Below are 26611 nucleotides of genomic sequence, written 5' to 3'. Positions count from 1 at the left end.
ATTCTGAACGGCCGAGGCTGACTGTAAAAGCCATGTCGTTTCACCAGACCTAAGCATACATGTTGGTCGGTTACAACAGAGCAGAACTCACTTCGGTAGAATTCATTTTGCTCCGTGCCTAATCAAGATCTCTCATTCACTTTTGTCGTCTAATATAAAGTGAAAATTAGCTGAAATAACAAACTCGTGCAGTGTACGGCTGCGAACTAAGGAGATGTCACACCTGTTGCGGAGTTCCACGTTGATTTTAATATTCGGGATCTGTACCGTCTAAGCCATTAGGATCTGAGACTCCAGTCCGCTTGGCTAAGACCATTGCTTCCCTAAATCTACGTTTATCGCTGACGAGAAGCAATAAACATTCGGATGGAACGGCTATCTGTCTTTCCTTCTTTTTTCCCTTTGTTCTGTTCACCAATCTTCCATCCTGCAGTAGGGGCACGGTCACCTCTCTCTTCACTATCGATTGGGCTCGGTACATTCATGTACAAAAGATTCGGATCAAGACTTATTGTTGACGCTCTTACTGCAAATGGGATCGCAGCTCCGTGTATGGAAGCTTCTCTGTTGGAGACGTCTTCGGCTGTACAACCTGAGCATCCCAACATAACTAGTGAAAGATTCATTCGGCTCATCTCTGATAAAGCCGATTTCAACTTTTTCACGACTGACGGGTTGAATACTTGTCATGGAAGAAATCATGGCAATCTGCCCATACACATTTATGGTGTCTGACAAGTACATTGGTTGGGAAAGAAGACGTTCCACTTTTGAATTTTTACCTACCGAAGTGATGCTTCTCAAAGGAGACCAAAGCCTGAATGATCTCGTTGTTTAAAGACACTACATTATTCGTCACACATCATTTTCGATGAAGATTCCAATGCAGCAATCGCAAAGGGAAAGTTTCTCGTAAATGAGTGCAGCAAGAACCACTTGATTCTCACGCTCTTGAGAAAATTTGAGGATGGACATATTCAAGTGCTACAGCAAAAGAAGATGTCGATTCATTAATTATGGAAACAGTTATTTCCAAGTTGCTGAGTCTGGCAGTGTGGCAATCGTAAGCGAGGATATAGGTGAGGCTATTCACCTAACGGGTCGAGGAAACTACTACAACAACCTGTACTTCCATAAACCGGGAAGAGGGAAATCAGCGGGACTGTGGTACCCCAGCAGTTCATTCAATTTCGATTCTGCGTATGTCCTTTTCAACCATACCTTCACTGGATGTGATACCACGTCCTCTTTTCTTGGCCAAGGAAAAAGAAAATTAATAAACCTTACGGACCAACAGCCACACCTCAAAGTGGAAGCTGCTGAATTTGTTGAAACCTCAGTCTCTCAATAGCACAGGCAGGGAAACAGCCGATGTTAGCACTGCATGGGAATTCCAACTGCTCGTCTTTGGATGAGATCAGGTACGAGCTTATCGTAAAGTCTGCCCCGAGAAAATCTTTCAAACATGAAAGACTACCGCCATCATCCGAAGCAGCAAGGTGGCACCCATTGCTATCCCACCACCAAGTGCATTCTTGGCTGCGTCAGAAAACTGATCCATGCCACTGGGGCTGGAAGAAGAACTTAACAGATTTGTTTCCCGTGACAATAACGAAAGATGAGGCACCACACAAGCTAGTGAAAATGATTTCATACGCGTTCAAAACAGGATGCACAACAGTATGTGGATGTCGCAAATCTGGACTGACTTGCTCCTCGACGTGTCTTATCTTGCGAGAACGCTCCAGAAACTGGAATCGACAAGGATGAGGAAGAGATAGAAGGTACGTTCCAGGAGAAAGAAGTTGTTGAAGGTGCCGCTATGGATCCTCAAGAGCGAATGCTGGATCGGGACCTGCCGCAGTCTCGCAAACGACCTCGATGGAACTGAAATTTAATAAAATGTGAATCTCTGATATTTAAATTGTTTTTTAATGTTGATGCCCTTTTAACTGATCGTTTGTACAAATTTTATATTACTATTACGTAAATATATATTGGCCGTTACCATTTACTTGCTTTTCATTTTAGCAACCCACTCTTACCATTTAAGACAACGATGAAAACGATTAAAAACGCACATGAATGAAGAAATTTAGATCGATATACGTAGAGAATACATATGTTCTCATTAGAGAGCAGTCTTCCAAGTGGAAATTTCGTTTCATTGACTATCTTTGACTTAAAAGAAGGACAACAAAAGGAATAACTTTGGCTTTCGAGTGTATGAACGCTTAGTAGTGCCTAAAAGTGAAAAAGTACTAGCTTTTGTAACATAAAATTTCATGCTCTACAAGTTTGATAACTTGACATTTTTCATTTGGAGTAACCGTTTTTGAGTTACAGGCGATAGAGCCGACTTTTTAGACAAATCGTTAAAATTGAACCAACTTCGACAATTGATTACAGCCAAACGGCTGCACCAATTTTTAAGTTTAAATAAATTATGCGACGCAAAATTTAGTGCTCTTTCGTTGTGGCACGGGTAACATTTTCATTAGGATGTATGGTTTTCGAGTAATAGACGAAAACCTGAAAAAAGTGCGAAAATGTCTTGATTTTTTGGCCACAAAAAGAGGGTTTTGGAGGTTGAAAATCTGGATTCAGCATACTCTCAACCAGATACACAAAAAAAGTCTTCAACCTCGGTTTTTTTTTTTTTTTTTTTTTCAAGCATAGGGCCTTTGTTGTGATGCCGTTACTGGACTGTTACACGACCATGTTAACGGCGATGCAGCTTTTTCTCAAGTTTTAAATGTGGGTCACACTGACTTAATTACCTGCCTTTCAGAGCTACGTTATTCAAAGGTTCACAATGTCAGTGCATCGTCGCTATTAGTTCCAAACGTCACACGCTTTGGCGCCAGAGAAAGAGGTTTTACACCTGGAAGCATATATTTACTCTATCCCAGAGCATTTTCTGCTTGAATATACTTTTAACAAAACGAATATCTCTTTCTGAGCCATTACTGCTAGGCTCAAACGATTCTCTAAACTTGGCGCTTCGTGGCTCTATACCAGCTATATCTGCCTTGTCACAATTTGGTATGCACGCTGAAAGCTCGTTTACAGTCTTCTAAATTTATGACAGAAACATGGATCAGGATCCACTACTCAACCTGAATAATAAGGAAGTGTTAAAAGCTGTCCAGTAGCCTAGATTGCGTGAAATATTTCTTTATTTAAGACAACCGGTTTCAGGTCTTAAAATCTTTTGTTGTAAAAAATTTTATGTTGACCGCAGGCACAATAATTTAAGTGGATAAAAATAGCACATTATAAAAGGTTTGTCATTGCTAAAATATTTAAAACATAAACTACACTGTGTCACAGGCTATGTCCATATATGGTTTTTAACTATTAGACAGACTGCAAAATGAGAAAATTCAATCGAACAATTAGGTGTTTATTTTTTCTCTTTTTATAATCGCTTAAGTTGTTTAAGATCCTTAAACTTCCGAACTGATTTTCATTTAGCCTGTTCCTTGCATAGAAAGTAAAATATCACAGTAACAGAAAATGAAACTTCTAACAGCTTTTTCGAGCATATGGTGCTGCGTCAAAAACATAATTGCCAAACCATACCCAACAAAACCTGCTCTTTGTGGACATCCTTCATGAGAAATTCTGTAAAACATGTTTCATTCCGTGACACTATTAATGGAGTATGGGAGTAAAGGTCTACGAAATGAGTAGGCTTTTTGACATGCTCTGGTAACTAGCAGGACAGGCCATACTTTTTCTAATATTCTGTTAGTATCTGACTAATTGCCGGGACCAAACAGACTGACTCGTACATTAAAGGAGCGATGGAGGGTAGAGAGTAAATCATAAGTAAAGCTTCTAACGAACTATTCCGTCTCTTTATTCGAAGCATTTAAAAAGGTTTATACACCATTTTTCCCTCAAAAGTAAGTAAAGTATGTCGCGTCAACGTCGAAGAAAATGTTGATTAGACTGTAACTGTGAGGATAATTTTGAGAAACTTCCATGAAGAAAGTTAGTGCACAGATGTGAGTCCATAAAAAGTAAAAGGCAGCGAGAGTATGCAGATAAAATTATCCACTAACGAGTACATTTGTAACCGAAAGCGAGTGACACCACAATCACTACGGAATCAAGCACAAACTTTGACACGGTACTTACCTCCGGTGGCAATACACGTGATGTTCACGCTGGACCCCTCGTTGTACGGCCCTAGGATGTAGTGAGGGATGTTAGAACCTCTCTCTTCCATGATAACAAGCTTCTCAGGTGGTACTGCAACAACACACAAGAACACAATGAATACTAATTGAAGAAAATATAAGTCACCTATAATTCATAGGAAATAACGCAACACACTCAGCACAGTATTATTGCTTAGTTGAAAGCGATAAATGGTTGTCGGTGTTTTGGACGAAATGTATAAAAGGAAAATATCCACAGAACCCTTTATTTAAACGATTATGTTTTCTACACCTCCAGAAAATCTTACCATAACACAAATGCTAGCGTCTGGACTCGAGTACCGGTTAAAAAGAATGCACTCACTCCATTGCGCACTGCAAGACCCATTCTGGAATCAATCCTTACAATGTGCCTTAGACTTCCCTTAATTTTTTCCTTCTCCATGGAATGCTAAGCCAGTAAGATACGCAGAAGAACTCCATTGGAACGTAGAGTCACGAAGGTGGTATTGACTCTGCTGCCTGTAGCTAAGTCGGCACTAAACAGACGAGCAGAGTTTTTATTAGCAGATTCACGGAACACAAGCATTGCCAGGGAAAAAGGAAATAAAATCTGTAAGAGCATTCGACGAGGTTTCAGGTTCACGGCTATTCAGTGTCAACTGAAAAAAGTCTCATTGTAGCAGTTTCGTACGTATGTAAAAGATGTATCCTTTAAGTGCTATAAATGCCTGTGGACTTTAGTTTAAAACGATATTACATGGTGAGGGGTGAGTGAGGTGGGGGTAGGGCCTGTGGGGGCTTGTAATGTAGGACACATAATGAATTTTTTCATCTAGAACAAAGTTTGTGCTGACAAGACACTTTCTGGCAGATTAAAACTGTGTGCCCTGCTGGGACCTAAACCTGGGACCTTCGCCCTTCTGGGCAAGTGCTGTACCTACTGAGCTATCGAAGCACTACTTACGATCCTTTCTCAGAGTTCACTTCCGCCAGTGGCTCATTTTCTACCTTCCAAATTTCACAGAATTTCTCCTGCGAAACTTGCGCGACTAGCGCTCCAGGATCAAATGATATTCCAGAGACATGGCTTAGCCATAGACTAGAGAAAAATTCCGGGACAAGATTTTTCACTCTGCAGCGAAGTGTACGTTGATGTGAACCATCTGGGAGAGTAAAATTGCTTGCCGGGACTCGAATACAGGAGCTGTTCATGCAAGTTCCGCAGATGAACCTGGGTAGCTCAGCCGGTAGGTCCCAGGTCCGAAACCCAGCTCGGCGCACAGTATTAATCCGACAGAAAGTTTCTCGTAAAACACGGTAAGATCGAAAGTGTCACATAAATCGTTCCAAGCACATAACACAAGGTGAAAATATGTCACAATTGGCGAAACTAAGAACGTCAGTTTTCGCCCCCTCTCCCCTCCACCTCCTTTTTAACCAGGAGCATATAGCCAAATAATGTAACATATGTGAAACTATCCAAGAGTTGGCTTATGACGATCTCGGTGCAACTGTTATATGGCGGAATAAGGATCAGTTATTTGCTCTTATGGCAGAGCACAGTTTGTGACATTCCTGACAGAAATATTCAATTCTGTACTGAGCGAGATGGCGCAACGGTTAGCACGCTGGACTTGCATTCGGGAGGACGACGTTTCAAATCGCGTCCGGCCATCCAGATTTAGCTTTTCCGTGATTTCCCTGAATCGCTTCAGGCAAGTGCCCGGATGGTTCCTTTCAAAAGGTACCGCCGATTTCCTTCCACATCCTTCTCTATTCCAAGCTTGTGCTGCCTCTGATAGCCTCGTGGTCGACGGGACGTTAAACACTAATCTCCACCTTCATTCTATTCTGTCAGTGCATGTGCTTGGATACAGGACTGTATTTTGTTTTTCAAATGTCTCTTAAGCTCATAAGATATTCCACGCTTCGGTACAAATGGTTAATACCGACGATATAGCAAGTCATCTACCAGAAAAACGTGTTAAACTATACACTTCTACCCTGGGAATGTTCTATCGTAGAAATTCGAAAGAGTTAATTAAACCCCATCACACAAAGAAAACACTGAAACATGCTAACGAGATAGTCCTTTGGCCATTTACTTCTACCGGTCGTCTCATTAACTTTCACTCAAAACATCTTTGAAGTACTCGATATGCGTCGTGTACATCACATTCACCATCTGCGACTTAAGAAAGTCGTGTACATCATATTCACCTTATGCGACTTAAGATTTATGATTTTAATAGATAGACAATCCCTTCAAAATTAAAGACTTTTTGTGGTATTGCTGTCTAAAAGATTTTAAAATACTGTATAAAAAGTTTCAGGCACTTTTCTCCATGGGCAGAATATCGGCCTTTCAAAACCCTCTCTGAATTTCCTCGAAATATTTCAGACCAGTAGAGTTTAATGTGATAAAGATAGCTTTCTGCTGATATTTCAGTCTACTTCTGATGTTCCTGCCATTTCAGCTTGTTTGTGTACTCCTGCATCTAAAGTGCTCAATTATTTCACTTGTTGTATTGTATTATTCTTATTTATGATGTCTCGTTGCTACTACCCTTCGTTGCTGTTCTTCTTACTTCACCTATTTACTCAGATTCTGTGCTATGGATAATGTTCTTTTTTCCTGTAGTGTGAATTCATTCCTCATACGAGGCGGGCCGGCAGCAGCCTACATACGCCGCTCTTTGCCCAATATGTACAATGTTAGATATAGTAGAAGACAAAGAACAGAAAAAAATGCATGGTGAAACATGATGATAAACATAACATCATAGATAAGAAGCCGCTCGACTGAAGGCACTGGGTAGACAAAGGAGGTCAACAATTAAAAATAAACGTAGATATCTAGTTGGATACCCAAACGTAGAAGGACACCGATGAAAACACTGTTGCACAAAGCGAAGAAACACTGGCACACAGAACCACTGTGGTGGCGATCATCGACGAAACAGACACCAACACACCGATGAAGGGGGGAGGGGGAGGCTGCCACTGGGTGTAGGGGAAAGGCAAGGGGCGAAGGAAGGGGGGAAGGAGCCAGTGGGAGAAAAATGAGAGGGGAGGGGAGAATGGAGGGGTGGAAGCCTGGGGAGGGGGAGGTAGGAAGAGAGAAACAAGGAAGAGAGGAGGGGGGATAAAGGAATGTGGGGGGGAAGAGAATGACCCCAGGAGGAAAAGGGGGCAGAGGGAGGGGGGTTAGATTAGTTAGGAGGGGTAAATGGAGGGAAAAAGGACATCATTGGGGAGGGGAAGTTGGCAGAAGTCACCTTGAGCAAGGGTATGGAGATTGTGAAGATGGAGAGCAGGCAGGATGCAAGAATACAAGCACTGTAATGGGCCGGGATGGGCAAGGATGGGAGAGAAAAGTGGGAGTGGAGAATCGAGCTTGCAGGAGATGCAAAAGATCCATATCCATTTGAGGAAAAGGAGAAGGGGCGGGAAGGGAATCAAGTTGTAAAGGATCCATGTGGGGGATGGGAGGCGGATGCGATAGGCGAGGCGGAGCACGTGGCGTTCCAGGATTTGGATGGACTTATAGTAGGTGGGAGGGGCGGAAATCCCGGCGGGATAGGCATAGCAGAGGATGGGGTGGATGAGGAATTGATAAGTGCAGAGGACAGCAGAGAGGTCCAAACCCCGCGTTTGGCCAGAAAGGAGTTTAAGTAGACAGAGGCGGGTACGAGCCTTGGCTTGGACTGTCTGGAGATGGGGGATCCTGGAAAGGTGGCAGTCTAGGGTCACACCAAGTTACTTGAGGGTGGGGGCAATGTTCATTCCCGCTAACGTTATATAGATGTTTTTACTTCTGTGACTCGTAATGTTGGTACGTATTCACCTTACAATTTTACCGATTTTTACATTTATTCTTTCCATAATTTCTTCGGTATTCTACAAGTTTCGTTCAATACGTAATGCAATACCTTTTAACTCGGCCAGTTTCGGTTGGAAAAAATGCAGAATGTGTTGCGTGGCATCGTGAAATATTCACACTGCAGCCCCTATAGTTTCATGAAGTTCCGATCGGTGGCGACAGTATACTTAATCTTCAAACTGACGTACGTAGCGGAGGTGTGTTACAAGCAGAGAGCTGTCACGAGTTTCTTTTGACGGAAAACGAGAGCATTGCAGATATTCATAGGCGCTTGCAGAATGTTTACGGAGATCTGACAGTGAATAAAAGCACAGTAAGTTGTTGCGCAAGTCTTCTGTAACCATCGCAACAAGGTGGCGCAAACCTGTCAGATCTCCCTCGTGCTCCCCCCCCCCCTCCCCCACTCACAGACACACACATACACACACACACACACACACACACACACACACACACACACACACACACACATACACAGGAAACTGAAAAAACTACTTCAGCGAGTTCGTCGCTACAAAAACGGAAACGAAATTCTCCTTCTCCTTGCCAACAAAAGACTTCACACAAATCTGCGCACCCGAGATAATGGCACAAAACTTCGTTGGACTCTTCTGTCTCATCAACCCTATAACCTAGACTTCGCACCTTCCACTTCCATCTGTTCGCCTCAATGAAGGATGCTCTCCGCAGTAAGCAGTACGTGGATGACGGGGAGGTAATTCACGCCACAAGACGTTGGCTCCGGCGTCGACTAGTAGAGTGGAACAATGCGGACCTAAAGATCCTCCCAGTAAGGTGGCGTAAGGCCGTCGCATTGAACGAAGATTATTTTGAAAAAAACAAAAAAAACAAAAGAAAACAGAGTTCTGTAGCCGAAAGAGTGGGGAGTAATATCGTGTACTGGAATTCTGAATAAAAGCAACCTGTTTTCATAAAAGCGTGTTTTGCGTTACTTATTGAACGCCCCCTGCAATAAAGCAGCAGTAGCGATAAGCTGGGAGCTCTCATTATATAGATCTTAAAATAGTACTTGTCCTTCTCTGCTGTTCTCTGTTATTATTTCTGCTACTTGGTAGGATTTTGTTTCCACATTTCTTATGATTCTGTACAACTTCGTTTTTCTTATATTATGTTTCTCTATTATGTTAGTAATAATTGTTGACGTGTTTGCTTTAACGCAAATTAAGGCGACAGGCTGCAGAGACGACGTACATCCGCTTCGAAGCAACACGTTTCAGTTTATTCTGCTATCGAAGTGGTTCGACATTCGAGCACGAGTAGTGGAGCGGAAGCGTTAATACCTCCATAAACGAGAACGTTGTGGAACATCCGCCTGCGGAGCTTTCAGCTAATTAGCAAGCTAACGAGAAAGTGCAGACCCTGCAATTAGGGGACGGGCAAAGGGCGATGATCACCAGCTCGTAGTACCCGTTTGCTATGGAAATCTGACACTTACCGCCAAACAGCCGTAAACAGCGTAGCGTCTGCCATTCCTCTCTCGTCACAGCAGGCGCGACGACGGCGCTGACACACTTTCCTCGCCTTCAGCAAATGATGGATTTAATTTCCCGCATCGAACCTCTGTTATTAGTTTTCGCTGGCATTTACAGTTGCGAAAGAAAATATGATAAAATCCAGACGCCTATCAGACTCTTGTCGCTTGACTAAGCAGATTCGCTCAGTCGATAGTAGTATCGTTTCAGTGACATAACAAATTCGTAGTGTCGCCTCCAAAATATAATCTGCCCGCTTTCTATCCGATTCAGAGTCAACAGGCTATCTTTTTATCTACGAATAACGCCATCATCAGAAAACTGACCCAAATTCCTCCACAACTGTTTTCTCGGAGCAGAAAATACACTGACAGAAAAAAATAGCAACACCAAGAAGGAGTTTTGCGACACACAATAATATCCCTTGAAAATTATACGTCGCATGGAAAGTTTATGAGCTCCTACTGTCCTTGGGCCAAAAAGGGTGAAATTTTATTACTTGGTTATGAGACCCGAATTGAGACCCAACAAGAGCACTTTAACTCTGGTAGAAACATGTACACTGAAAGTGGCATGCTTTCTTGATGACCTCTGTAGCAATGAAGTGTCCATAATGTGTTTAGTCTGAAAATGTCGTAGGGAACTAACTTTTTACTGTCTGTCACAAACGCTTTTTAGAACAAAAAGCGTTGCATAATTACAGTGTCATATGTGAAGTAACGCGAAAGAAACACTTAGTACCAAATCTGAGCTTTAACGTGCGAGCCTGTATCGTTATTTACATATTTCTTAGGTTATGACTATTTTTCATCAGTTTATTACTTTGATTTACTTATGTTTTGGCCTGGTTGATTTTCTATTGACATATTTCAACAGCAGCGAAACATAACACCGATCTTAACAAGTTGTAGGCCCAACTTTACTTTGCAGTAAGTATCGTAAGGATACCAACTACTGTCCCCACTGTCTGTGTATTTGCCAGTTGTTGTATAGCCCAGAAGCCGACGTAAAACTAGGATTCGATTATACAACTATCTTAGTGATCGGTATAGTTCCAATAGGATCTTGCCACTCCTGCCTCACGAGGACAGATGTGTGCCCATGTTCATTAGTGCGACAACTAAATGTATTCTCTGTCGTAAAGACACCTCAAAATCAAAAGAAGCGACTTCCTTCTGCAAATAAAAAATATTTGCTCTACATGTCTGAAAGGAGAATAATTCCGAAATGTCAAATAAAATACCTTAACCCAGAATATGGCACTAGAACATACTTAAAAAAATATCGATAGCAAGTAAATAGTCTACAATTCAGAATAAGTATCAAAGGTTGAACTGACACACTTTGCTTCACTTTCAGGACTACGTTGTATTGCTTGTTGTTTTTGTATGTTTTTCTCCGATGTGCAACAGTGTACCTTTATAGAGTACCTCCCTAACTCACAATGTTTGCCATAGGTCATAAGATGCCACTGTCTCTCAGTTCGGCTACTGATTTGACAATTTAGTTTCACACTCTGTAGTCTCAAAAGCCGAAATGATGACACCTCATAACTAAGGCCACAGTAAAGGGCGAATACAGTGGTATTACTCATAGTTGTCCTTTCTACCATCTCCCCACCTCTTGGAATCTGAAGTACAGAGTTTTTATTCAGTACTGAATTCTCGTACACTTCTCGAAGTGATTTCTCGTGATTCCGCTAAACTTCTTGTAAATTCATTTTGTATTAGCTACAAAATTTAGATCTTGCGGCATGACACATCTAGAAAATGATCAAGTCATTTACTTCCAAAATTGCAGTTTCGTAGTCTTACTCCTTTCTCGGTAAAATTTCAGTGGACACCCTTGATATTAATGCTGCAAGATAAGGACATTGGAAAAATGTAAACGACACTGTACACATACGGAACAGAATACTGATGATGTCTATTTAATCCGGCATATGGAAGCCAACTTGATAGGATTTTATTCTATTTGGGTACATGTGGATCAGTATCGAAATGTTTTCGAAACTTGTTTATTTGAACATTCCCAACAACGATTATTACGGGAAGTAATTCACTTGAATAGCGGGTTAGGAATTTAGAACTACACTGACTGGAAAAAATTCGCAACACCAAAAAATGATTAATGTAGAGGATTGAAATTTTGGAAATACATTTGTCTAGGTAACATATTTAAGTGATAAAATTCCGAGGTCGCACGTTAATGTAAGCGCGAGATGAGCCACTGCAAATGTAAAATGCTGGTAGATTGATAACTGGTATAACGCCAGAGTGTTAAATGCAAGTCTGCAAACTTGCATGTCGATGATGTCCCATACGTCCTCAATTGGAGACAGATTTAGTGGTTGAGCAGGCTAAGGCAACATGTCGGTACTCTGTAGAGTATGTTGGGTTACAAGAGCGGTAGGTGGGCAAACGTTATCTTGTCGGAAAACACTCCTGTAATGCTATTCATGAATAGTAGTACAACAGGTCACCAGATAGATGCACAAATTTGTAATCAGGGTACGTGGGATAACCACGAGATTGCTTTTGCTGTCATAGGAAATCTCACCAGAGGCAGCTATTCCAGCTGTGGTCCAGTGTGTCTAACATGCAGACAGGTTGGTTGCACGTCTTCAACTGATGCCATCGCAAGCACCGTGGCAAAACCAGCTTTAATCATAAAACACAACAGACCTCCACCCTACCCTCCTATGAGCTCTCGCTTGACACCACTGAAGATGTAAATGGAGGTGGTTTGGGATCAGTGGAATACAGGGCGTCTTGCTCGCAGCTGTTCTTGAAGTAGGCGATTTGTAACAGGTTGTTGAGTTACTGTGGCGCCAACCGCAGATGCGGTACGATGTGCCAGATCCATACACCGAACACGATGGTCTTTCCTCTCCGTAGTGCCACGTGACCATCTTGAGCCCGATCTACTTGCGACAGTAAAATCTCATGACCACGGCTGCCAGCAGTGGTGTACACTGGTTACATTACTGTCAAGCCTTTCGGCACTATCGCGAAAGGCACATCCAGCTTCTCGTAGGCCTATACACGACCTCGTTCCAACTCAGAGAGGTGTTGATAATGGTGTCTTTGTCACCTTAAAGGCATTCTTGACTAACATCAACTCACCACGTCCCATCTAAAAGGTAATTAACGCTCACCGCCGTTACAGAGTCTATTTAAAGCAAACCTCTTCTGCCACCTCGTAGTGGCGGTACTAGCACCACTCCTACACGACTGGCGCGAAATTTGAACTAAACCAACTTTCAGATATAGAAACACGCTTTCCAATTTTCGTTTATGTCGCACAACTCCTTTTTGGCGTTGCGATTTTTTCCCGTAGGTGTACTTGCACTAAAATTAAAATTTTAGTGCAATGAAGAAACTAGGCTTTCTGATTCAACATTTCATTTCAGAAACATGGAATTAAAATTTCATTCCTATCTAACTCTCGAAATCTGCCATCTGGTAAAAGAATGAGCCACAAGCCTTCTTTAGTACCAGTGTAGATTCGATAGTAGAGTAGCGCAAGGAACGTGCAGGCCGTCATGATCACATCTCATTGGCTTTAGGAGGTAAGCTGCATGCTGCCTGAAAAAAGTAGAGAGCAGAAACGCGACTGACTACTGAACTGTTTGAGAGTGACTAAATTTCTAAATTATCCCGTTGTGACTGGCGTGTTTTCCTCGTCAGCCCTTTTAACGGGGTCGAAGAGACAAAGTCTGGAAAGCGCTATATATAGCAGTACGTTGTTTCCTAACGATGAATCTATGCACCCTCTTCGTTAAGGTTTCCATCAAGTGAGGAACTACAGAGACAAACCGTCATCAAAAGAAACGTTGAAAGTGAGTATAATCAAATATTGCCGATAGCAAAATTGGAAACGTGAGATGAGTTGGAGGCTTACTTAAATCTTTCTGGTTCAACACGACTTGCATGTTTTTGCTGATTCTGCGACAGCGAATACGAATCACATGACTGATGTACTACTAATAAAAGGTGGCGGCGCATCTAGAAGAAGAAAAGTGCACCCCGCCGATTATTTGTACTAATTCGACGTTACAATGTAATATTTTATTTCTATTGTGACTTATCATCAAAATCTTAAAAATGATTATCTTACCTCTAAGCACTATCCACACTTCGGAGTGACCAAATTATAGTTATGAACAATATATTGAAGAGAATTGTAGGTTAAGATAAAGCTACTTGTTTTCAAACTCCCTCAATAATCGTTGTAGTACTGCATCAGTAAACAAGCGAGCCAGCTATTCTGACGTGAAATCCACTTCCGCCGAAACAATGTAAAATACTGGCAGAGGCAAACAGGTAATTTGATAAAGGCTATTGGATTTGCAGTAGCAAATTCCTTGCAACCCCGATAAATTCCTGCTTCATTTTATACGCATGCAGTTGCCAGCAAGAGTATGTTTTGCCCTAATGAGTAACAAACCACAGCAACAGGTGTTGCTTGTCCAAGGGGGGATTTTAGTGACTCCCATTGCTCACACGATTAGGTCTATGTTGCCCTTCGGCAGAGTGCTGTAACGTCCTACTATTCGTCCACTTCCTAGAGGTCACTAGCCCAAACTTTTTCTATAAATATTCTTTCCAATAATGGTCTCTAGTTCTTGACATAATTCCAATTTGTGTTGCACTTCATACAACTAAGTTTGTGTGTGCAAACAGTCCATACAGGAAACTTCAATCGATTCAACTACGCCTACTACAAGATATAACTTCTGTGTAGCTGTAATGATAGTGCAGAGCTTTATCCCATCGGCGTATAGTATTATTGAGGAAAGTCATAAGATATATGTATCATTGCAAAGAAGAGCAGGAAACTTCCTCATGACAAAAATTAGTGCAACTGCGTTTGAGACAGTACAGTGTACTAACGATTGTCTGCTAAGTTGTTCGTACAGAATGAAAATGGTATTATAGAGAGAAAAAAACATAAGGGGCTCTCATTGCAAATGTGTAAGCGTAGTTTTGAAATCAGAATATGATGAGCATGATACAAACGCGTTCCTTTTAGGCTGTTCTCAAGCACCACATTATTGTCGCTCTTCGAGAATACAGAGCTATTGGCTTTACAATGTACGCTGCCATAAGGTGCTGTCGTCGTTGATTTACATGAGTTTTCATATGTAAAATGTTCAGATAGTATGACATGCATAATACATAGCCAGGAACATGTGCGCTGAGATATTAGGTTCAAGTAAAATACATATATTTTCTGTTGCGTTATGTAGTCGGATACACACCGTCATTCGCTTTCGCTTGATGTCGTGGTCCGAACGATTGTCTTTAAAAACGGACATGCAATAAACGAGCGTTTATTCATTTTTATGGCATTTTGTTTCGATAATGGGTTACATTAGCTTCATTTCTTTCGTAGCGAAATGACTGCAGTGCGACACAGTGAAGCGGAGATGTTGCAGATTCTGAAAACGTCTGTTCATATTTTGATTTAGATGCTTCTGAGGGAGTGGCTGATAAAGATGCAGAAAATGCACGTGTTCATCCCGGACCTAGGGCCTCTGTGATTCTGTTAATAATGTGCTTGATGACAGCTCAACACAATAACTCGCTTACAGTGACTTTACTGGTGATGTGCTTTAAGATTCTGCGGTTGGTTTTGGACCTGCAAGAAACAGTAAGGGATCTTTGCAATGCTGAAAATCCTAGAGACGACTTAATAAATAACTCCAAAGCAGTAGTTTCCTCGTCGAGATCTGTATCTGCATCTATACCATGCGAACCAATGTGTAGTTAATGGCAGAGGGTGGGTCCCACTGTACCAGTTGTTAGGGTTTTTCTTCGTTGTGTTCACGTATGCACTGCGGGAAAAATGATTGTTTAAATGCCTCTGTGTGTGCTGTAATTATTCTAATCTCGACGTCAGAGTCCCTATGGGAGCAATATGCAGGGGTTTTAGTATGTTCCTCGAGTCATCATTTAAAGTCGACGTTCACAGGATAATTTCCGTCTGTCTTCAAGAGTCCGCCAGTTCAATTCTTTCAACATCTCCGTGACACTTATCCGCGGGTCAAACAAACGCTTTTCGTGCTACCCTTCTCTACATACGTTCAATATTTCCCGCTAGTCCAATTTTCGAACGGGTCCCACACACTTGAGCAACATTCTAGGATGGATCGCACGAGTGTGTGTGTGTGAAATCTTATGGGACTTAACTGCTAAGGTCATCAGTCCCTACGCTTACACACAACGTAATCTAAACTATCCTAAGGACAAGCACACACACTCATGCCCGAGGGTGGACACGAACCTCCGCCGGGACCAGTCGCACAGTCCATGAATGCAGCGCCTGAGACCGCTCGGCTAATCCCGCGCGGCACTATCGCACGAGTGATTTGCAAGTAATCTTCTATGCAGCCTCAAAGCGTTGCCCTAGTATTACACCAACAAACCACCCATCTGCTACCTGCTTTTCACACTCCTGGCCAATGTGACCGTTACATTTTATTTTCCTACTAAATGTTACAATGAGGTATTTGATCGCTCTGCCGAGCCTATCTGGGCCGCCACTGTGGCCGAGCGGTTCTAGGCGCTTCAGTCCTGTACCGCGCTGCTTCTACAGTCACAGCTTCGAATCCGACATCGGGCATGGATGTGTGTGATGTCCTTAGGTTAGTTAGGTTTAAGTAGTTCTAAGTCTTGGGGTCTGATGACCTCAGATGTTAAGGCTCATAGTGCTTAGAGGAATTTGAACCATTCGAGCCTATCTGTGACTCACTGATATTACATTCATAAGTTTACATTTCGAACATTTAAAGCAGCTATCCAGTTTTTGCTCGTCTCTGAAATCTTATCAAGGTGTGACTGAATATTTGTGCAACTTCATTCAGACTGTACATCTGCGAAAAGTGTGAGGTTACTATTAATATTGCCGGGGAGGACATTGCTCTACAACATGAATAGAAAGAGATGCAACACACTTCCCTGGGGTACACCGGAAGTTATATGTACATCTGTCGATGGGTCTCCCTCCAAGATAACCTGCTGCGTCTTCCCTCCCAAGAGATCCTCAAGCCATTCACAAATTTCGCCTTATACCTCACACGATCCATATCTTTGATAGCAAGTATAGATGTGGTACCGAGCCGCCCGGAGTGGCCATGCGGTTCTAGGCACTACAATCTGGAGCCGAGCGACCGCTACGGTCGCAGGTTCGAATCCTGCCTCGGGCATGGAAGTGTGTGATGTCCTTAGGTTAGTTAGGTTTAATTAGTTCTAAGTTCTAGGCGACTAATGACTTCAGAAGTAAAGTCGCATAGTGCTCAGAGCCATTTGAAGCAATTTTTTGTGGTACCGAGTCATATGCTTTGCGGAAATCGAGAAATGCTGCGTCCAGCTGACTACCTCGATTCATGGCTTTCAGGATTTCATGTGAGGAAAGTGGGTGCTGGGTTTCACACGATCCATGGTTTCCAAATTCATGCTGTATGGCATGGAGGAGGTCGTTCTGTTCGAGATGCCTCATTATGTTTGAGCTCAGAATATCTTTATGTTTATGCAGAAAATGGATGTCAAGGACATTCAACGGTAGCTTTGTGGGCCATTTCTGCTAGCCTCCTTGTGGAGAGGTGTAACCTACGCTTTCCGCCAGCTACTGGGCACTGTTTATTTTTTTTTCGAGGAATCTGCGACAGATTAATTACAGTTAACAGATGGGCTGACCCAGTCGCAAATTGCTTAGAGACTCTGATAGGTATTCCATCAGCCCTGGGGCTTTGTTCGGTTTTAACGATTTCAGCTGAATCTCGGCCTCACTGACACAGCTACCTATTACACTCCTCTTTTCAGGGCAATACTCATGGGTTTTCATTTTGTAAACAAAAATTTGAAAACGAATTTCAATATTTCTGCTTTTGCATTTCTACTCTCAATTTCAGTGTTGTCCGTAAGTGAGTGGACACTAACAGCTACTAACAGCTTTTACATACGATCAGAATTTCTTAGGGGTTTGTGAAAGATCTTTTGAGAATTTTCTACTACGGTAATCACTGAACGGTCCACACATCGTTCTCTTGACCGCCGAAGCATGTTTTACGTCGGTATCCAATGGAAAAGGAACCCGTTAGAGGAACGAACCTTTACCAAAGGAATCACTAGTATGGAAACAAAACCACGCGACAAGCAGTGTTTCATTAACCATGGAAAAGCGTCCACTCAGTTTGATGCAGAAACAGGACAATTTAGAATGCATGATTTATCCCTTACTCTCGTTTGTTTAGAATTACATGTCGTGTTCCGGGAGTCACTACATGCCGTCGTTACTAACAACAGGCTGTAAATTTAACAATGAAATTCACCAACAGCCTTGCAGTTGAGACGTTTTTATATTTTATTTTTACTACCGGTTTCGGCATACCACTTTACCGTCTTCAGACACCCTATGCAAATATCAAAAATTAATCATACTGGGCTATATGCTCCTAGGTGTCGTGAACTCTAAACCATATCCATTGTGCTTCCTTCGAAGATTTGATTGCAACTTAATCATGAAATAAAATAAAATAACATCTCCCCAGCAAGGTCGTTGCGAATTTCATTGTTAAATAGTTGACCAGCCGATGTCCGACGTCCACAATGGATCAACAAAGATAGGATCTAAACGTCACACTGCGCTTTACGGTATTTATCGATATTGAGGAACAATTACTGTTTAACAGAAGCTGTTACTTTGTGATGAGTAAAATGCATGTCAAACAGAGGTGAAATAGATGTATAAAAATATTCATTCTCTTATGTGCGGTTATATAATAGCTAGCAAGTACTCAGTTGCAAACTCAAGTGAACAGTATGTCAATCTTCACTCCTCGACGATCACCGGCCAGACTTGACGAACAAAACTGTAATACTGTCGTGGTTTACATATTTTTGTCATAAAAAACTAGCGCAAGTATAAATTGATTACGACAGTTTTGTATTTGCGATATAAGTTTTATAAATATAGTATTACTCAGTTGTCAGCTGAAGCCCTCAGTTCCAACAACCTCAGCGCATAAATGATTACATTGTGGAGCACCTCCCCGTGCCTTTTATAACTGAAGAGTAATTGATAAACATGTTGTAACTATATAGTAAAGGAATAACAAATAAGCTAATGCCAATGTCTGTATTTACTGAATTGATCTTGTCCTTCACATTACGTTATATTAGGTGCTGAAAATGACCTCCTTGTGCTTCGATGCATTTTTGCGCGTGCCCTAGCATGTTAACATACACTTCGTGCAACCCTTCCGCACCAGTTCTCAAAATTCCATTACGAATATCGTCCTTCGAGTCTTCTGAAGTTACTGTATTATTTGTGTATACCTTATAATGCCCCACAAATAAGAGTCAGTAGTGGTTAGGTCCAGCGAGCGCGGTGGTCGCAGTCCTTTTCTTCTGCGAATCTTTCACGAATTCGCTAGAGTAACTTGCGTTAAGTGTGACAGGTCAACCCATGCTATTGAAAGACAGCATACTTATGATCACGGGAATCAACTGCGCTTAAATTCAATCAAGTCTTCGAATGAAGCACTTGGGATACAGTTATGATTCAGGACATCCAGGCATTGTGTGACAATATCGCTTATTTTCGAGAGATGCATGTGGGGCCTTAAGATGGCGTAGTGGAATGCCTAAAGTGGTAGCCAAAGTAAAAAAAAAAATAACATCTCAATTACAGGGCTGTTGGGGAACTTAATTGATTATTATTCTTTGGATCATTAGTGCTAAAATATCCGCTATCACAGCAGTTGTAGGAACGGAGGAGGCACAATTTACTTTTATTTTATTTTATTTATTTATTTTCGTTTACAGCTCAGCATGTAGTACGTTGCTTTGTCACTAAAGCCTATATACTATTCTTTGCCGTTATGGAAACACCATGAGACTTTTTTACAAAAATGTCCCGCGTTTCCAAAAGTGGCTCTGACACTATAGGACTTAAACTTCTGAGGTCATCAGTCCCCTAGAACTTAGAACTACTTAAACCAAACTAACCTAAGGACATCACACACAACCATGCCCGAGGTAGGATTCGAACCTGCGACCGTTACGGTCGCGCGGTTCCAGACTGTAGCGCCTAGAACCGCTCGGTCACTTCGGCCGGCTTCCGCGTTTCCATAAATGAACCGGTTCAAATGGTTCAAATGGCTCTAAGCACTATGGGACTTTTCATATGAGGTCATCAGTCCACTAGACTTAGAACTACTTAACCCTAACTGACCGAAGGACATCACACACATCCATGCTCGAGGCAGGGTTCGAACCTGCGACCGTAGCAGAAGCGCGGTTCCGGACTGAAGCGCCTAGAACCGCTCGGTCACAAAGACCGGCAAATGAACCACTTGTCACGTATGCTTTCACTATTGCTATTATTCCTTAAAGAGGATGTATCTCGCTGAGATATTTACGTCACACGTGTTAAGCAAATTGCAGCGGATTTCGTACTGCCGGTATAAAACGTAGTCGCAACAGCTTCGAAACAATAGACGACAACTGACAGGCGACAATGAGCAGTCTACTACTCGGGGACGGTTTCTCGTGCGCCAGCCTACTAGTAGTAAAATAAATTTACAAGGCGATCCCCATGTTTCACAAAAGCTGTACGCCTAGCCTGTGAATGTTTTAACTCCGTTCCATTAGCCATCGACGGCTATTGACTGTGAAGGCGCAACGAAAGGGGTCGTACAATGGGCTAAGAGAGGTGGGGGGAGTTGAAGTGGTGGATGTGAAACGAAATGAGTGGGACGGCTATTGTTAAAATATGTCCTGCGTTGAGGCGAAATTAACCTATCAAAAACAGGACTGACCTACGAGCGCAGTTTATCAATAATCCGCCTGACAACCACAGTGCATGACGTCGGGCGCTCGCGTCTCAAAAGTGACAGCCTCCCGCCGGCTGCTCGTGTGAAAGAACGCCGGCTTTGGCAAACTGCGGACGTTCGCCCACGCTGCTGCTGCTGCTGCTGCTGGCGGGGCGTCCCTCAAACGCGACGCGCCTGCGACGGCGGCGGCTCTCACCCACATCAAAAACAATCCGCTCATCGATTTATAATTTCGCGCGCGTGGACGCTTTTGGCTCGAGCCCTCTTTTATTTTTAGCAGCGCGACAAAGCACCGCTCGGTGGACGAAGGACTATGGTGTACACTGTGGAACGGTAGAGGGTTGGGGCAGGTAGAGGGAAGGGGCCAGAGGGGGTTGTATGGAAATGGGGTGAGGGGAGGAGGGAAGAGATACGTGATGGTTCGGGTGTGGACGGGCCGGCGCGCGGTGACGGCCAGGGGATATAAATTAACAGTGCAATATATCGGTGGAGGCGCGCACGTTGGCGGCGGCCGGCGAGCCTTTTGTGCGTGTGAATTGGGTTATGATGTATTGAACACGGCGGGTGCGTGACAAGCACAGTGTGCAGTCGATAGAGGCGGCCGCGCCCCGCCGTGCACCACTGTGCGCTGTGTGCGCGCGCTCTGCCGCCATTCAATTATTTACACCGGCCGGCGCCGACGGACACTCGCCGGCGCGCCGCGACAGTTTACCGCCCGAAATATTAAATTCGCGCCGCACGCCGCCCCAAACAGTGCAAACACCGTGCCCGGACCACGCGCGGCGTGCGCAAACGCCCCTACCGCTGTGGGCGAAGCGTGTTAGTTGCGCAGAGCGCGTATGCGCTCGTGTGCGGAAGCCCGTGCCTGCGGTAGAGGGAATCGCGGCCGCGCGCGCGTATTTCTTGTCTCGTGTCGCCCTGCCTAGCTCGTAATTTGGTCTCGAGTGGTAAGTGAGCGTTATTATGTGTTGCTTCGTCCTGCGGCGAGTACAAAAGAGCGATCCGACGGCACACTTGGTCGCGGTCTTTGTCAGTCCTAAAATATAACACTGATCAGTGAGCTGAAGCAAAACGTTACTACGTAATCGCTGCCTATGAATTTTTTTGAATAAGGAACAACGTTGTCTTACTCTCACGTTCTCCATGGAAACAACTTAAAATAACTATTTAAATAAAAATGAAATGTACAGTGAGTCCCTTTTATGTTAGATTTGTGGCTATCAAAAATAAAAATTATGCATCATGTTCACAATATCAGTGGTATGTATTCAAAATAATCTCACCCTGAATCAAAACACGGCTGAAATCAAGTGTTTTGAAAGTGTCACTGCAGTCTTTTTTTGGCGTCGCACATGGTAATGCGGTATAGTTTTCTTGGATGTCCTTAAATGTTTAGTAACGATGTACTTTCATTGCCAGCTTCAGTATGGGGAACAACCTGAAATCGTCTGAATTCGGTGAATACGGTGGGTAATCCAGGACTGTGATCCATTTACTGTCCATAAACTCGTGCATAATCTTCGATTTGTGGGCTGGTATGTCGTCATGGCGGAATAATCAGGAACTTGCCTTTGAGTACTCGCATCGAATTCTCGCCCACAAATGCTGGAGGACACAAAAACCTTGATGATGTCTCACTGCTCCACTATGATTTTACGGCGATTGTCTGATATACACTAGGTGATCCAAAGTGCCCGGACACCTGGCTGAAAGTGACTTACAAGTTGGTGGCGCACTCCATCGGTAATGCTGGAATTCGATATAGTGTTGGCCCACCCTAAGCTTCCAGTCTCGCAGGCATATGTTTAGACAGGTGCTGGAAGGTGGAAGACCATTCTTCACGGAGTGCTGCACTGACGAGAGGTATGGATGTCGGTCGACGAGGAGTGGCGTTCCAAAACATCCCAAAGGTGTTTTATAGCATTAACATCAGGACTCTGTGTTGAAAGATGCAATCGCCCTCCCCGAATTGCTTTTCAACAGTGGGATGCAAGCAGGTGCTTAAAACATCAGTGTAGGCCTGTGTTGTGATAGTGCCACGCCAAACAACAAGGAGTGCAAGCTTCCTCCATGAAAAAATTACGACCATACCATAACACCTCCACCTCCGAATTTTACTGTTGGCACTACACATGCTGGCAAATGACGTTCACCGGGCATTCGCCATACCCACACCCTGCCATCGGATCGTTGCATTGTTTACCGTGATTCATCACTCCAAACAACATTTTTCCATTGTTCAATCGTCCAATGTTTACGCTCCTTACACCAAGCGAGGCGTCGTTTGGCATTTACCGGCGTGATGCGTGGCTTATGAGCAGCCGCTTGACCATCAAATCCAAGTTTTATTCACCTCCCACCTAACTGTCATAGTACTTGTTGTGGGTCCTGATGCATTTTGGAATTCCCGTGTGATGGTCTTGACAGATATCTGCCTATTACACATTACGACCCTCTTCAACTATCGACGGCCTCTGTCAGTCAACAGACGAGGTCGACCTGTACGCTTTTGTGCTGTATGTGTCCCTTCACGTTTCCACTTCACTATCACATCGGAAACAGTGGACCCAGGGATGTTGTGTGGAAATTTCGGGTAGAGAAGTGTGACACAAGTGACACCGAATCACCTGACCACGTTCGAAGAAGTGATTTCCGCGGAGTGCCCCATTCTGCTCTCTCACGATGTCTAATTACTACTGAGGTCGCTGATATGGAGTACCTGGGAGTAGGTGGCAGCACAATGCACCTAAAATGTCTGTTTTTCGGGGTGTCCGGATACTTCTGATCACATAGTATTTACTGTTAAACCCGCAGCTGGGATGCCTGATGCAGCAGTGCTAGCGCTTTGACTTTCCATATAGCTAATTTTGAAACTTTAAGAATCGTGACGCCGCAACTCGCCACGGGATAGCAATGCAGTTAGGAGTTAGAGGCAAGCAGTCCTAACGCAACTGGGACACACTGTGTACAGCGATTTAGATCGGACTAAAATGAATAAGAAATTTCTCGTAACCCCAGACAGATTCTTAAAACCGCAAAAATAGTCGTGAAATAGTGTGATTATGAATTTTTAATAACTGTGAAAAACAATTTAAAATGAAAAGCGTGGGGCGTGTGTAGTAGATAAGAGTAAGGAGGTGAACTACTCTTACATCTCTTATTGGGTACTGTAATAGTAACGGAGTGAACTATTCATACGTCAGTTATGTATTGAATGTGCCCCACGTGTTTCGTTTTTCACAGACATTAAAAATTCTCAGTCACAAATTTTCAAGACTCTCTGTATGGGATTATGAATCTGTATGGTGCTAGGAAAAATTATTTATACTTTTTAGTCGGATTTAAAAAAGTGATATATTGAAGATCCACTCTTATTCATAATTATTTTCTGGTTTTTAGTCTTGCATGTACGAAACTTTTCAATCATCTTCAAACATTTTGACAAGATTACAACAGAGATGTGATAAGTCTCAGCTTTGTTTCAATTTTTCAACCTAACCTACCTATATTTTGCTCCCTCTTAAGTGTAACTTTCGAAAAGACCGTGAAAGGATAAATTAAAGAGATTCGAGTTCACACTAAGAATCACAAGTAATCATCCTTCCCGCGAACCATTCGCAACTTGAACAGGAACACATCAGACAAGAAAGTGAGATAATATTGCATTGTCATGCAGTTCCGAGCTTCTGTTGTGAAGTCTTCGAAGGAAACACTTGAAATACGAATAAATTGTATCCAGATACTGACGACCTCAAATGGTTCAAATGGCCCTGAGCACTATGGGGCTTAACATCTGTGGTCATCAGTCCCATAGAACTTAGAACTACTTAAACCTAACTAACCTAAGGACATCACACACATCCATGCCCGAGGCAGGATTCGAACCTGCGACCGTAGCGGTCACGCGGATCCAGACTGAAGCGCCTAGAACTGCAAGGCCACACCGGCCGGCACTGACGACTTTAGTATGCTAACATCGATACCTTTCAGTGTCTAAACATGAAGTGTATATGGGACCTGGAGATACCATAGTGAGTTTCCGAAACTGGTTGTCAAAATAAAATAAAACAACGTCTCAAATTTAACGGCCGTTCGGCGATTTTCCTTGTTAAAAGTTCTGAGGTGTGTTACAAGTTTCAAGTCTTTAGCTCACTGGTAAATGACAGTGGTAGTAAAAGTAACCTTTGCTACATGTCCGAGAGGGGAGAATTAATACAGCACTGTCATCCGGTTTTTAGTTATGTTTAAAATTTGATGTCTGTAGCTCACCGGGAACTCGGTTTCAAATCAGCTGAAAAGTTTTTATAGAACAGACAGAAAAGAAAACGTGGCAAAAATAGTCAGACATTTCAGAAAGGCCTGAGCTGGACAACTAAGGATAGAGACAAGCACCACCATGAAGTCCAGTAGACCAGGGAAATTGTCTCATCCACTTAGAGTCACTGTGTCATAGGAGCAGCTCTTGAGTTTCACTGAAACCACTACAATCTGATCAAGTATGGTCTGCCTGCTTCCTGCTTGCTGACTTCATTGCCAAGACGCAGCCACTCCGATGCAAGCCACAGCCATGATCTGTCGCTGCTGCCTCCTTGGCCATCACGGATGAGGAGTAGACTGGTGTGCTGTCAGCCCATGAGGGTCGCACATGGATAGTCTGCAAGATGTCATCTCCACACGGGGTAGCACTTCCACGCCCCCCCTCCCCCCTTGGCCGTTCCGTGAGCACCTGCTGCAGTCTTGGTCCTCACATGGTATGAGACCAAGTCCATCCTTCACGACAAACATCAACTGGACCGTGCTGTCCGCTACACTCAGCACTACGAGAAGCCCAGGAGAGTGCTGAGGTTTAGAGCTGCACTGTGCTGAGAACATGACCGATAAGGGACTATGCCTACTCATTTCCTCCGCAGCAGCCCACACGACAACTCCTGGCTGCTACTCACAGACCAGCCACAACAGCATGACGATTCGCTGACCAGGCGCATCAGCTGTTTCCCTAGTGCGCCCTTCAGACCTACATGCTGCATAACGCTTTGAAGGAGCTACTTTACTCTGTGTATTCATTCTGACAATAAAATTTCGTTCCAGATGTCATTGAATTGTGACTCCTCCAGGCGTAGCTCCCGAACAGTCCCACACAACCGCTCGGCTCCCTGACCCGTAGAGATTCGTCAGCCTAGGTCGCTGCAGTAGCCTCTGCAGATGGAGAAGCTGAGCCAAAAATGCGTTTTTTTTTGTGTAAAGCGTTGCTGCATTTACATTGCTGATTAAAAGTGTGTGGGCAGACTGCAACGCGGAACTGACTACTAGAAGTTACTAGAGGTGGACCGCCACTGTAAAAGAAAGCGGGGAATACTGTCGTGTGAGTAGAGAAGCAAAGACAACAGACTGTGTCGGCCAGGAGAGCTGACTGACCTCGAACGTGGACTAGTGATTAGGTGTCACCTGAGTAACAAACCCATCAGGGAGAAAAAAATGGTTCAAATGGCTCTGAGCTCTATGCGACTTAACTTCTGAGGTCATCAGTCGCCTAGAACTTAGAAGAACTAATTAAACCTAACTAACCTAAGTACATCACACACATCCATGCCCCAGGCAGGATTCGAACCTGCGACCGTAGCAGTCGCTCGGTTCCAGAGTGTTGCGCCTAGAACCGCTCGGCCACTCCGGCCAGCCATCAGGGAGCTTTCAACCTTTCCAGAGCTTCCAAAGTCGTCTGTTGGTGATATGACTGTGAAGTGGAAACACGCAGCAACAACCACACCTAAACGAAGACAAGGCATATCTCGTCCACTGGAGAACAGGGCTAATAGGATTTTTAAAGTGCGTCTTCCAGAACAATTTACAAATTATGATGTGGAGTTATATGGCATTGTAATGGCACTGGAGAGGGTTAACAGACATCACCAGACGAGTTTTCTTGTCTGTTCCGACTCTCTTAGTGCACTGCAAGCGCTTCACCAAATGTAGCCGGTATACCCGCTGATTCAGCTCATCCATGACTGGTTGTAGCTGCTCCAATGCCTTGGCAAGGAGGTGATCTTTTGCTGGGTACCTGGCCACACTGGGATACAGGGTAACGACATGGCAGATAAAGCTGCCAAGGAAGCATGTTGGGATGGTGCTGTCCATCAATGTCCCATCCCGTTGCACGCCATTATCTCATTTTCTGACAGATGTATCATTCGTCAGTGGGAGAGTGAATGGTTCCAGGTGTCAGACA

General features: G+C 43.5%; 1 protein-coding gene across 3 annotated transcripts in view; it reads right to left on the bottom strand.

Annotated features, from left to right (window-relative positions):
- Nucleotides 1-26611, bottom strand: part of LOC124795136 (nephrin-like) — a 721452-nt gene that overhangs the window by 172132 nt on the left and 522709 nt on the right. For all 3 annotated transcript variants that reach the window (XM_047259013.1, XM_047259011.1, XM_047259014.1), the window contains exon 4: nt 4147-4260. In XM_047259013.1, coding sequence (XP_047114969.1) covers nt 4147-4260 — 114 coding nt within the window. The remainder of the gene's footprint in view (nt 1-4146; nt 4261-26611) is intronic.

Source organism: Schistocerca piceifrons, chromosome 4 (genome assembly GCF_021461385.2).
Source record: "Schistocerca piceifrons isolate TAMUIC-IGC-003096 chromosome 4, iqSchPice1.1, whole genome shotgun sequence".
NCBI classification, from domain to species: Eukaryota; Metazoa; Arthropoda; class Insecta; order Orthoptera; family Acrididae; genus Schistocerca; species Schistocerca piceifrons.
Note: the sequence above shows the minus strand (reverse complement) of the source record. Positions and strands in the feature narration are given on the sequence as shown.